Source organism: Urocampus carinirostris, chromosome 8 (assembly GCF_059441175.1).
Source record: "Urocampus carinirostris isolate Australia breed hairy pipefish chromosome 8, RoL_Ucar_1.0, whole genome shotgun sequence".
NCBI classification, from domain to species: Eukaryota; Metazoa; Chordata; class Actinopteri; order Syngnathiformes; family Syngnathidae; genus Urocampus; species Urocampus carinirostris.
Window position 1 is genome coordinate 20,942,518 of NC_142356.1, and position 12,199 is coordinate 20,954,716.

The 12,199-nt window shown below is 37.9% G+C and overlaps 1 protein-coding gene across 1 annotated transcript in view; it reads right to left on the bottom strand.

The window, feature by feature from the left end:
• Positions 1–12,199, bottom strand: part of LOC148361209 (uncharacterized) — an 87,192-nt gene that overhangs the window by 16,775 nt on the left and 58,218 nt on the right. Inside the window, exons 49-57 of the mRNA XM_088341944.1 lie at positions 11,789–11,907; positions 11,560–11,715; positions 9,403–9,617; positions 9,242–9,327; positions 6,869–6,999; positions 4,744–4,869; positions 2,354–2,544; positions 1,921–2,009; positions 39–166 (exon numbers count right to left, since the gene is read on the bottom strand). Coding sequence (XP_088198070.1) covers positions 39–166; positions 1,921–2,009; positions 2,354–2,544; positions 4,744–4,869; positions 6,869–6,999; positions 9,242–9,327; positions 9,403–9,617; positions 11,560–11,715; positions 11,789–11,907 — 1,241 coding nt within the window. The remainder of the gene's footprint in view (positions 1–38; positions 167–1,920; positions 2,010–2,353; positions 2,545–4,743; positions 4,870–6,868; positions 7,000–9,241; positions 9,328–9,402; positions 9,618–11,559; positions 11,716–11,788; positions 11,908–12,199) is intronic.

The following is a 12,199-nucleotide window of genomic DNA, read 5'->3' on the forward strand; positions in this document are numbered from 1 at the left end:
TTAAAAGTTAGTGAGCAAACAAAACATTTGGGAAGTACCTCAGGGTTTCCAAATGTGAGAAAATCTTGCAGAGTGATAAATTCAAGGAAAGGTCCGATATACTCTGCAAACCACGCTGTCGAGTTGAGCTCTGGGTCACTGGCGTTGTAACAAACTGGTTCCGATTCTGTTTAAAAAACAAACAATCTTGAGTTTAATACTTTTTTCTTTTCTTAAGATGTATGGGTTTAGGAATACGTGACAAAGAAATCCCTTTGTACATAATTTTTTATATTGTTTTTCAAATGTTTGGCTTGTTTGGTTCACATGTGTTTGTGGTTTAGCCGCGTAATAGTTGTCTTCACTCAAATAAACAGGGTTGACTGAAATTTGTAATCCAGTCAAGATTATTTTGAAGAATTAAGCAAACAATAATTCATTTACTAGTTATACAAGTTTTGAATAAAAATATGCAACCTATTACAGAAAAACTCTTTTGAAAAGTGCAACTCATTGGCCTTCAGAAACAGTAAAATAAATTAAGAAAAAAAATTGCAATGGTCAGTAAATGTTACTTTTACAGAGCAAGTATAGGGAAATAAACATGGAATCACTCAATTCTGAGGAAAAAATATGGAATCAGTGTATTTTCAGAAGAAAACAAGGACACACCCAGACAATTTCCTTTCCTTCATTAGGCACCTGGCTTAGATTAAGTCTGCTTGTTAGTCAGCAGTTAGAAACATTGCAGTTATCACACCTTGGAGGGCTCCTGGACTAAGTGGATAGGTAAAAATCATGGCTTCAGCGAGAGAGATGTCTCTTGAGACCAAAGACAGTATTGTGATACTTCTTGAAGAAGGTAACTCTACTCGTAAGGTTGCCAAAGATGTTGGCTGTTCACAGTCAGTTGTATCAAAGATTTGTACCATGTACAAACAGCATGGGAAGGTTGTGAATGTCAAGCGCACTGGTAGGCCAAGGAAGACATGTAGGCGTCGAGACAAACAACTAAAGGCCATATGTCTTGAAAACAGAAAATGCACAAGACAAATGAAGATGAAATGGAAGGAAGTTGGAGTAAATGTATGTGACATAACTGTGCACAATTGCCTAAAGGAAATGGGATTTTCAGGAAAGCTGAAAAGAAACAATCGTTGACGCTTAAACAGAAAAGAACAAGATTGCAATGGACAAAGGAGAGGCAATCATGGACTGTGGATGACTGGATGAGTCTTCACTAGTGATGAGTCGCGAATCTGCATTGGACAAGGTAATAATGCTAACCCTAACCCTTTCCAAGATGACAATGCATCATGCCACAGAGGAAAAGCTGTGAACGCATTCCTTGGAGAAAGACACATCCAGTCAGTGGCGTGGCCTGCAAATAGCCCAGATCTTAACCCAATCGAAAACCTGTGGTGGAAATTGAAAACGATTGTCCACAGCAAGGTTTTGACCTGCGAAGATGATCTGGGAACTGCAATAAAAAAAAGAGTTGGCACCAGATTGATGAAGAATACTGTTTGTCACTCATCAAGTCCATGCCTCAGAGACTGCAAGCTGTCTTAAAAGCCACAGGTGGTGCAACTAAATACTAGTGAGATGTTTTGATTGTTATTTCTTTGTCTGTTTTTCATGATTCCATACTTTTTCCCTGTGCTTGCTCTACAAAAGTAAAATTACTGACCATTGCAATGTCTTTTCTTAATTTATTTTAGTGTTTCTGAATGCCAACGAATTGCACTTTTGAAAAACTTTATTATTTTTTCATGCTCTTAATCTGAGTTTGTTCTACAAAATAAAATGTCGGAGTGAGTACTTGTCCAAGACTGATGGTTCTATAGTTTTTGCTAGGGGTTGTACAAAAACATGTTCACTGTGGCAGAGAAATCCCTGACAAGGAATAACAAGTTACATTTTGACATTTGCGATACCCACCTGAGTTGAGATAGATCGCGATGGTATCGAACACATCTCGGTTTACAAAGTCCACGGATGAAAAGTTGAAAGCACCCATAACGGAGACTCTGAAACAGAACCATTGTGTGAAAAATGTTCAAATTTTAGTAACACTAACTTTAAATGTGTCCCTTCTTAACATGTCTGCTTTTTCAGATTATACTGTATTACCTGGAACTGTTTTACTGATAATTGCTGTTGTTTCGGTTAGCAAGAGTTCAAATGGGGTTTAGTAATTGACTCTTTAATGTATATGAGATAAAGTATTTATTATGTCTCCGGAGAGGTGCTTATATCGAGAACGTATTTCAAGACTATTCAAGAATAGACTATCCTTCGAATATAAACTGTTAATGTTTTTACATTCTGTTTAATTAAAAAAAGGCCGTTGTTACATGATGAGAGGACATACAACTTCTGAAAAGCCTGACAGGAGGTGCCATAGGTTGTGACGTTGCCGATGAGATCCTTTGTGAGGAAATCCAAATAGTCAGGGAGACTTCGGTCAAACCAGGAGTCCACCTCCGATCTGTTGGAGCTGCGAAGAGCCAAAGGAAAGACGCAGGGTAACGTGGACCTCCTCACTGCTTCCGGGAGTGGTTCCTGTAATGGTTATCATCAATGTTATGTGAGTAATTATTGAGAGTTAAGAAAAAAACTGCAATCATTATTCCAGGAAATGTTATTGGCTACACGGGAGATTGACAGACGGGTCGGTGCAGTGTCTGCCGTCATGCGGAGAATGTACCGGTCCGTTGTGGTGAAGAGGGAGCTGATCCGAAAGGTAAACCTCTCGATTTACCGGTCGATCTACGTTCCTTCCCTCACCTACAGTCATGAACTGTGGGTTATGACTGAAAGAACACGATCCCGGATACAAGTGGCTGAAATGAGTTTCCTCCGCAGTTGAGAAGCTCAGTCATCCGGGAGGGACTCTGTAGAGCCACTGCTCCACCGCATTAAGAGGAGCCAGTTGAGGTGGTTAGGGCATCTGATAAGGATGCCTCCTGGACGCCTCCCCCGGGAGGTGTTACGGGCATGTCCCACCGGCAGGAGGCCCAGGGGACGACCCAGCACACACTGGAGAGACCACGTCTCTGGGCTGGCCTGGAACCACCTCAGGATCCTGTCAGGTGAGCTGGATGAAGTGGCTGGAATAGGGAGGTCTAGGCTTCCCTGTTGAGGCTGCTTCCCGGCAACCGGAAGATAATCGATGGATGGAGGGATGGATGGATACACTGCTTTTAACCAGGGCTGCTCATTTTTACAGCATACAAGCTACTTACAAAAGGACCAAGTCAAAAGTACCAACATACAACAAAAAATGTAAAACATCTAAGTATTTTTAAGTTTTGAGAATTATCTGTGCAATATTTAATAAACGAAAAACTAAATAAAACAAATTTGAGGGTAGTCAAGGTCAGTGTTTTTCAACCAGTGCGTGTCAGGGCACATCTGAGTAACGTGAGACCTTGTCTAGCATGCCGCAGAAAATTGCCCGATTTTGTCATTGCAAAAAAAGTACGCTGTATCTTTGCTTTTTTCATCAGCCAAGTATCTGTAACATTGAGCAGATAACCTTTTTTTATATATGCTAACTATCTGTCCAAGAGTGGAAATATATTTGAAAACGTATTTTGTTCGATGAAGCTGTTTAAGATTCCGCTGCAAAAAATAATAAATCAAATAAAGTAAAAACCTTGCACATCATTTTGATGTTTTTTAGTACTTTCTTACATATAATTTTGTTGTTTGTAATTATCATTTTCATGTTTGATTTAAGCAAAAAACAAACAAAGTTTGACTGGTAGATCATTTTTGGCTTATTTTGAGTATTATTTTCATTATTTTCCTAATGAAATAAGATACAAATGTCATAAAACAGGTGAAAATATGGTAAAATCCCAAAAATAAAGCAAAGTTATTATCCAAAATGAATAACCTCTATTACTGGCGCGAATGATTAAAAATTAATTTTGAAAAAGACATGGCAGCCACTCCAGCAGCTCCCGTGTTATTTTCGATTGTTCTCGATTGTTCTCAGCTCAGGGATGCTGCTGGAAATGTGAATTTCCCTTCGGGGATGAACAAAGTATCTATCTATCTATCTATCTATGAATTAATTTTGAAAGATTTTCAATGGATGGGTTGCTTCAGATTTTTAATGAAAAAAAGGGGTCTTGGCTCAATCCATGCGAAATTAAAAAATCCGTCCAAAAAATCTAATTTGTTTGATTCAAGTCCGTATTTTTTTCATTGACAATATTTTCGTCTCATGATGCTATTGCAAGAAATGATAAGTAACACTGAACTCCGCTCAACAAATTTAAAGATTGCTGGTAAATGCACGGTAGGAAAAAATTATCTATACATACATTTATGCAATAAAAACAAAAACAAATTCGAACATATCTTTCAATAGTGTTTTTCCTGTGCATTTGTAAGGCATGTTGATAAGCTCTGATAACCTACATTATATGATGTATAAATGTAAATGCAAATGTACATATAGCAATTTATTTAATCTCCGAATCGTCAAATACTCACTAAACACACGAGATCTCAAACGTGTTGCTATGCTGCATGATGTTCATGCTGACATTCTGCGTATGACCGCTACAGAGCAGCGTGTCCCCGCAAATACAAAGCACCAAATACAGTACTGTGCACGATCCCGTGATCGACCAGCGATAGTAACACTGCAATCGACCGGTAGATCGCGATCAGCGTAATGAGAACCTGCGTTTTACACTGAAAAGAAATCAGAAGCACAAAGCACAGCCCACCTCTGATATGACTCACATTTTCTAAGAAAAAGGGTGTCTCCCTGTAGTTTGTGTAGATTGAGCAAAGCTTCTCTTCATTGTCGACGACGTTAGGCCTTCGAAGGAATGCACCAAGGTCTGCTGGCGGCATGGAGTTTAACAACTAAATTCACAACATAAAAATAAATATTATTTTCAGGATTATTTGTCCACACGCTATACCATGTATTTGCTATGTATGCAAAAACATACATTTGCATACCTGTCAACCTGTACGTTTTTGGCATACAAAGAACGTTTATTATGCATTTTAAGACGTGTACAACGTACGAGAAAATCTTTACGGAAAAACGCAAATTTGTCAATTATGGGTACCATCCGGTATACACCGACTATCACGAAATGGCAAATCGTTTGAGTCAAAGGAGTTCGCCGCGGTACCCTCTATCTCGGTATCGTTTTTTTCCTTGCAAACGAAGCGAGCGGTTTGATGCCACTGTACGCACATTCTGCTGCGCTTTCGACAATAGCAATCGTATTCAAAATCGATTATTTTGTTGAGTTATTGTTTTTGTTCTGTTTTTATTTTAATGTTCGAAATAAAGCATTCATTCATTCATTCAAATGTAAAATACAAGCATCGATGGTTGATATTGTGGTTTGGTTTACAAAATGGAAATGCCCACTAATTTTTTCCTTCCAAAAATGTCTTTATTTACAAATTTAAATTTAAAGTGTTATTAAAGAAATTTTAGTTACGCTGGTAACAATTGTTCCTGATTTTTTTTCCTCATTTTCTTTTTTCTTTTATTATTAAGAATTTGTACAGAATGATATAACGAAACACATGTACATTATAATAGGTTTAACTTCATAAACAAGTTTGAAAAAAATATATGGTGTAAGATTATTTTGTATTTTGTAAGGGAAAATATGACAGTTTGTAAGGGCATGGAGCCGTGGAGGTTGACAGGTATGCATTTGTGCAAAACAAATAAAACAAATTTCAACGTACCCTTAAATAGTTATTTATCCAAATTATATTTGGATACTTGCATTTGTAAGACATATTGATGAACTCTGATATTATGCTTTATACCATATTTTAAAGTAAATGCTTTTACTAGATATTTATTTCTCTTTTTGTTGTTGCCAAATGAAACTTTGAAAAAAATTTACCGGTATATGATTGCACGAAACTGATTTAAACAGTATATATATATATATATATATATATATGAGTGGTTAGCGCATGTGCGGCACAGTTCATGTCTTGGGAACCTCCTGCGCGGGTTCAAATCCAGCTCCAGACTTCCTGTGCGGAGTTTGTAGGTTCTCCCCGGGCTTGCGTGGGTTTCCTCCGGGCACTCCGGTTTCCTCCCACATTCCAAAAACATGCATTTCAGGTGAATTGGCCGGTCCAAATTGTCCCTAGGTGTGAATGAGCGAGTGAGTTGTCTGTCCCCGTGTGCCCTGCGATTGGCTGGTAACCAGTTCCGGGTGTCCCCTGCCCACTGCCCAATGATTGCTGGGATGGGCTCCAGCAACCCCGCGACCTTACTGAGGATAAGCGGTGTGGCTAATGAGATGAGATATATATATATACACAGAGACAGACAATTCAATTGCTCATTCACACCTAGGGACAATTTGGACGGCCAATTAACCTGACATGCATGTTTTTAGAATGTGGGAGGAAACCAGAGTGCCCGGAGGAAACCCACACAAGCACGGGGTGAACATGCAAACTCCACACAGGAAGGTTCGAACTCATGACCTCAGACCTGTGCCGCACATGCGCTAACCACTGCGCTACCTTGTGATACATTGGGTTTTATAAAAGATGCTGCTTCTCAATGTAATGGGACTTATTTTCATATTTTCATTGCACTATTACTACAATTTGTTGCATTATTATCATTATTCTAACTTAGGCTAGTTTTTCCAGGCACCATTTTGTAATTATTATCATTTTATTGGCTTATTCATCCTGATAGTATTTTGTCTAATTTCTCTTCTATAGTTCTTAGTCTCGAATAGTTTGTATATTATTCTGGAGGGCCATTTCCAATGTCATTGCATACAATGTTTCACAACGTTGATATCAATGACAATAAAGACAATTCTAATTCTAATTTTATAAATTTTCTGTGGAAACGCACCTGAACCGTGTTGACGGGAGGAATGAGTGACAGGAAGTTGGTCAGATTGGGCAACTGGAAGCCCATAAAGGAATCTTGAAGGAAGCGGTAGTAACTTTGGTTGTTGGCATAGCAACGCAGAGGGTTCGGTCCTGATTGGAAAACAAGAAAATTTTAATTGATTAATTTTTTGAATACCTTTTGGATCCGAAATTCTCAAAATCCCCAGCTTATCTGCTTTTAGATATTATATGTTATTTGATTTTATCATCCTCTATGATAAACCAATTATCTTTGTGTTAAATCAACATAAAACATTGTTATTTTACCTCACTTTTGAACAAGCCTGATCTCTATTCGGTAAACTTAGGTCCAAAAATGCTTTTTAATTCTTTAGGTCTTGGTGTTGGCATGGGTGGCCGATAGTAGTATCCGTTGCCCTTTAGTAGCCCTTTTAAAATCAGGAACTAGAACGTAGAAATGAGTGGAATCTTGTGATTAATTGCATGCAATAATAAAGGAAAACTAAAAATGGAATTCATAGTAATTTCTTTAAAAATGTCTAATTTTTTAGGAGGCAGAGGAATTATATGTACAGTAGCTTTGGTATCAGTCTCTGCTATTTGTATCGATGACTACTGAAGAGTTGAGTATTGGTATCATTGGTATCACATCCCACATGTTTAACAAATAATTGACCCAGTTAATGCTTGAAAATGAAACGTTATTAACAAACAAGCAAAATTTGTCTTTTTTTTGGGAAATTCACCTCTGCTCCAGCAATTTGCTTTAAAATGATGTTTACCCACTTTTTTGGCCAAACCAGTCATAAGAAATACGATGGGATGTTAATATGAAATACGGTAGAATACGGAAGGGATTGAAATCCAAACATGTCATAATTTCTCAGTTCATAATAACCAATATAAACATTTGTTGCAGTGTTAACTAATTAAACAAAGGTATTTACCGTTAATTCCGGACTATAAGCCGCTACTTTTTTCCCTAACTTTCAACCCTGCGGCCTATTCAGTGATGCGGACAATTTATGTACCGGTAATTTCTCTAACGGCCGCCAGCGGCGCTCGAGTGTTGCTACCATTATCTGCCCTGTCACAGGCACAGTTTGGATGAAAGCTATATTATTATTATTAAAGCTTTGAAAACTCTCTAGGTGTACCGTCTTTCTTTGTAAATATGTGTAAAAAATGTATTTGCAACTGTATATTTTTGTAATGTATTTATTTGTATTTATTTTAGACACTTATTCTGATATGTTTTGCACGGGGGAACGAAAAGTGAGGGGCGGAACAAACGCGGGGTGGCGAGTTTAATTGGGGACCGCTAAAGGTGAGGGACAGACAAGGAAAGAAGAGGGGGTAAAAAGTTGGTTAAAAAAAAAGGAGTTGCGTGAGTAAATGTGTTCATCTGATATATTTTTCCCACCCTTACCTTTGGAAATATACACTTTTTTCCTTGGATTACTTTCAACGGGACCCGGACTCTGCAGGTCTGCATCAAACCTTAAGTACCGGTATCATTTTCTGTCTATTTTGCCGGCTGTGATTTTTGGACTGTGGACTTTAATGAAGGACATTTAGTTTCAATCGCGGGACTTGAAGTCGGGTTTGGGTTAAGTCTGTGTTTGTGTTACATGTTTAAATGTGGGCGCATGCGGCTTATATACAGGTGCGGCTTGTGTATGTACAAAATCGGTTTTCCTCTTAAAATGTGGTGGGTGCAGCTTATAATCAGGTGCGCTCTATAGTCCAGAATTTACGGTATATATTCTCCTTTCTGCAGGTAATAATTCTTCCTTTGTTCTCACAAGGTTGTTCTTGTCATGATTACCGATGAGAATCACCTGTGCCCGCTCATTTGGCGCCAAACGCCGCGGGTTCTGATTGGCTCCCTGTCTCGACTTAAACCCGGTCGTGTCAGTCCCCTCTTGTCAGTCCGTCTGCAAACTTCAGTGTATACTAGGCAAGCCTTTTTTGACCCTGACTCCCACCTGTCCCATTTTTGCACTTGTTTGTCTCCGGCTACGACCTGTTTTGATCCTGACCACGTCTGCTTTCGTCCCAGCTTACGACCCATTTTTGTTCCCGACTACATCTACTCTACCGTCCTGGCTTACGACCACGCCTTGCTCTCCCAGTCCCGGCTACCGACCAGTTTTCCCGTTCCTGACACCGCCATCGCTCGCTACGGAAGATCCACTTCCGTGTTCGGATCACAATCCGAGTGCGAGAGCGACTTTCTTCCCGGGCCCAGCGAACACTGGATCATGGGCGCAGCCCTTCCTCTTTCTTTCAATAAACCTTGTGGTAAACGTTACGCAATTGGGTCCTGTTTCGGTTCTGGTCCTGACAGTTCTTTGGTTTATATCCTTACCTTTAAGAGCCTGAACAATCTGGTTGTGTACTTCCTCCTTAGTAACTTCACTGAGACTTTCCATGGTCTTATTGAGCTCCTTAACGCTGGGAAATTGAGAAACAGTCAAACGATGAGTGTGTTTTTATGAGACTCGCCTATCTTTGGATCATTCCGCATACCCTTGTCGTTCGATGCTGCAGTTCTTGGAGGTCAGTATTTCGAAAAACGATCCAATGGGTTCCGGAGGTAGTTGGAACAGCAAAGGGGGAAGTCGATCACGGAGCCACACGGAGACCACGGAGTCGCTGACGGACGGGTCGGAGAGATTTGCGCGATCGAACACGACTTCCAACATGGTTATTCTAACTGCGGCGGGATAGAGGCTTTCTTTACCCTGTTGAAAATGCAACGTGACGTTAGAAGGGGTAGTGATAATCATACAACAATATGCAATTGTATTTTTGTAAGTTTTTTTCATTATTGCCTTTTTTTTTCATTGATTTTTGTTACAAAATTCAGACAAACTGAAGAATGGTAAAATCAGCAATCAACACATAAAAAATCTGGCCCTACAACACAGGTGTCAAACTGGTTTTTCACCACCCAAATAATCATGTTTTTACTTTGTTATGGTGGAAAAAAGTCAAAGTACATTTAGAAAATGTTGACATTTAATGAGCATTCCTTTCGCAAAACATTTCATGAAATACCTCTGATTTCCTTAGACCACATGGTAGAAAAAAATACTCTGTAAAAATAACATATTGAAAATTAAAAGATTGTAGAAATAATTTACAAAAATAATAGAAGAGTGTTAAAATGTACTATAGAATTATAGAAACAGTACAAAAACTAGTTTAATGTATGAAAAATAATAATAAGCACTGAGACGGTATGAAAAAGTATACCAAATGCTTTAAAGTATGAAAACAAAGAAAAGCAGTAGGAAGTATGAATAAATACTGATAAGGATGAAAACTGAAATTTTAAAAAGGGAAATGTACTGTACTGAGAAGTATAAAGAAGTATTAATAAGTTAAAATATACAAACAAGTACTGTAAAGAATAAAAGTACGGAAGAGTAGTAAAAATATGAAATCGAAAAAACAGATAAATGTTCTCAAAGGTTTGAAAGGGTAATGAAAAGTATGACATAGTATAAAAAAGTACCGGTACTTTAAAGTGTGAAAAAAATATTGAAAAGTAGTGAGAAATATGAAAAAGGGACATTTACTAAAAAGTATGAAAAAGTAATAAAAAGTATGAAGATATACAAAAAGTACTGTAAAGTATGAGAAAGTACTGTAAAGTAGTTAAAACAATAAAAAATAGAAACATACTAAAAAGTTTGAAAAGGTAGTAAAAAGTGTCAGTATGTAAAGAACAAAAAGTTAGTGTAATGTATAAAAAAGTACTGAGAAGTACTGAAAAGTACGAAGAATAATAAAAAGTGTTTTAAAGTATGAAAAATTATTGAAAAGTAGTAAGAAGCATGGCCAAGTATTGAAAAGTATGGATGATAACTGAAATGGAAAAGAGTGAAAAGTATGAAAAAAAACTGAAAAGGATGGCAATGTACAAAAATTACTCGAAAGAATGAAAACATACAAAAAGTACTGTGAAGTATGAGAAAGTGCAGAAAAGTAGTAAAACAAAAGGAAAAATGGACATTTACTGAAAAGTTTGAATAGGTACTAAAAAGTACCAGTATATAAAGAAGAAAAAGTGTAATGTATAAAAAGTACTGAGAAGTACTGAAAAGGGCGAAAAAGAATTAAAAGTATGAATAGCTCTTAAAAAGTAGTATGAAGCACGAAAAAGTATTGAAAAGTATGGATGGTAATTGAAATGGAAAAGAGTGAAAAGTGTGAAAAAAAAACTGAAAAGGAAAGCAATTTACAAAAATTACTTTGAAGTATGAAAATATACTAAAACGACTGTAATGTATGAAAAAATGCTGAAAAGTAATTAAAAGTACCCTGAAATTTAAAAAGGGAAAAATGTATTGAAAAGTTTGAAATGGTAATAAAAGGTAGGCAAAAGTACAAAAACTAGTGTATGAAGAGTACTGAGAAGTACTGTAAAGTATAAAAAAGTCCTGAAAAGTATGGAAGTGCTTTAAAGTATGAAAAAACACTTTCTTTTTTCTACCACTAAAAGACCCTAAATAACACACAACTGCAGGCCCTTTTTTGAGAAGATGCGCTTAATTTTATTTGCTCTCGGAACGGATTCAATCTGTTGGTGGGCCTGATCCGACCCACGGGCTGTATGTTTGATACCTCTTCCTTTGAACCTTTCAATATGTTTGTTCTTCACCCCACTTGGTCACCCACCTTGATCAACGGTGAGAAATCATCAAAGAAGGTAGGCAGGAGCTGGTCGGGGACATTCTCCATCAGCATGAAGACCTGGGCCCCAGTTTGCAGTGCACCCGGAGTGGAGGACAGGTCAGCCAGCTGTCTCACTGATAATTGCGATAAAGCCTCAAACTGCACACATAAAATGGGGTTCAAAACCAAGAGTTTGTTACTAAAAAAAATCAGACGGAAGAAAAAAAGGTACCGCTGAGAAGTTGGGGTGGAGCATCTGAATCTCGCTGAGGAGCACCAAGTGAGAGAAAGCCCCCAAGTTCAATTGCAGCCATTCGCTGCTGTTGTTGCTGTGGGTGATGCAGCCAGGATCTGGGAAATTACAAATTCAAAACATATGATAATGCAGTGGTGGGCCGTGAGGGGCTGCAAGGCCTTCTCTGCTGGCGTTAAAAATATCCGTTAATTATATTTCGTTCATCAATACTTACTTAGTAAATCATTGCAAATTGTCTGTCAGTTTCCTTTCATAGCTATCCACCTGGTAACACTGCTTCCAGATGTGTGCTTTTGTATTCAAGCATTTGACCAATCAGATTACTTGTTGCTGTTGTGGTAAATACACTTGCAAATGTAGAATGGATTTGCATACATGTAGAAATTT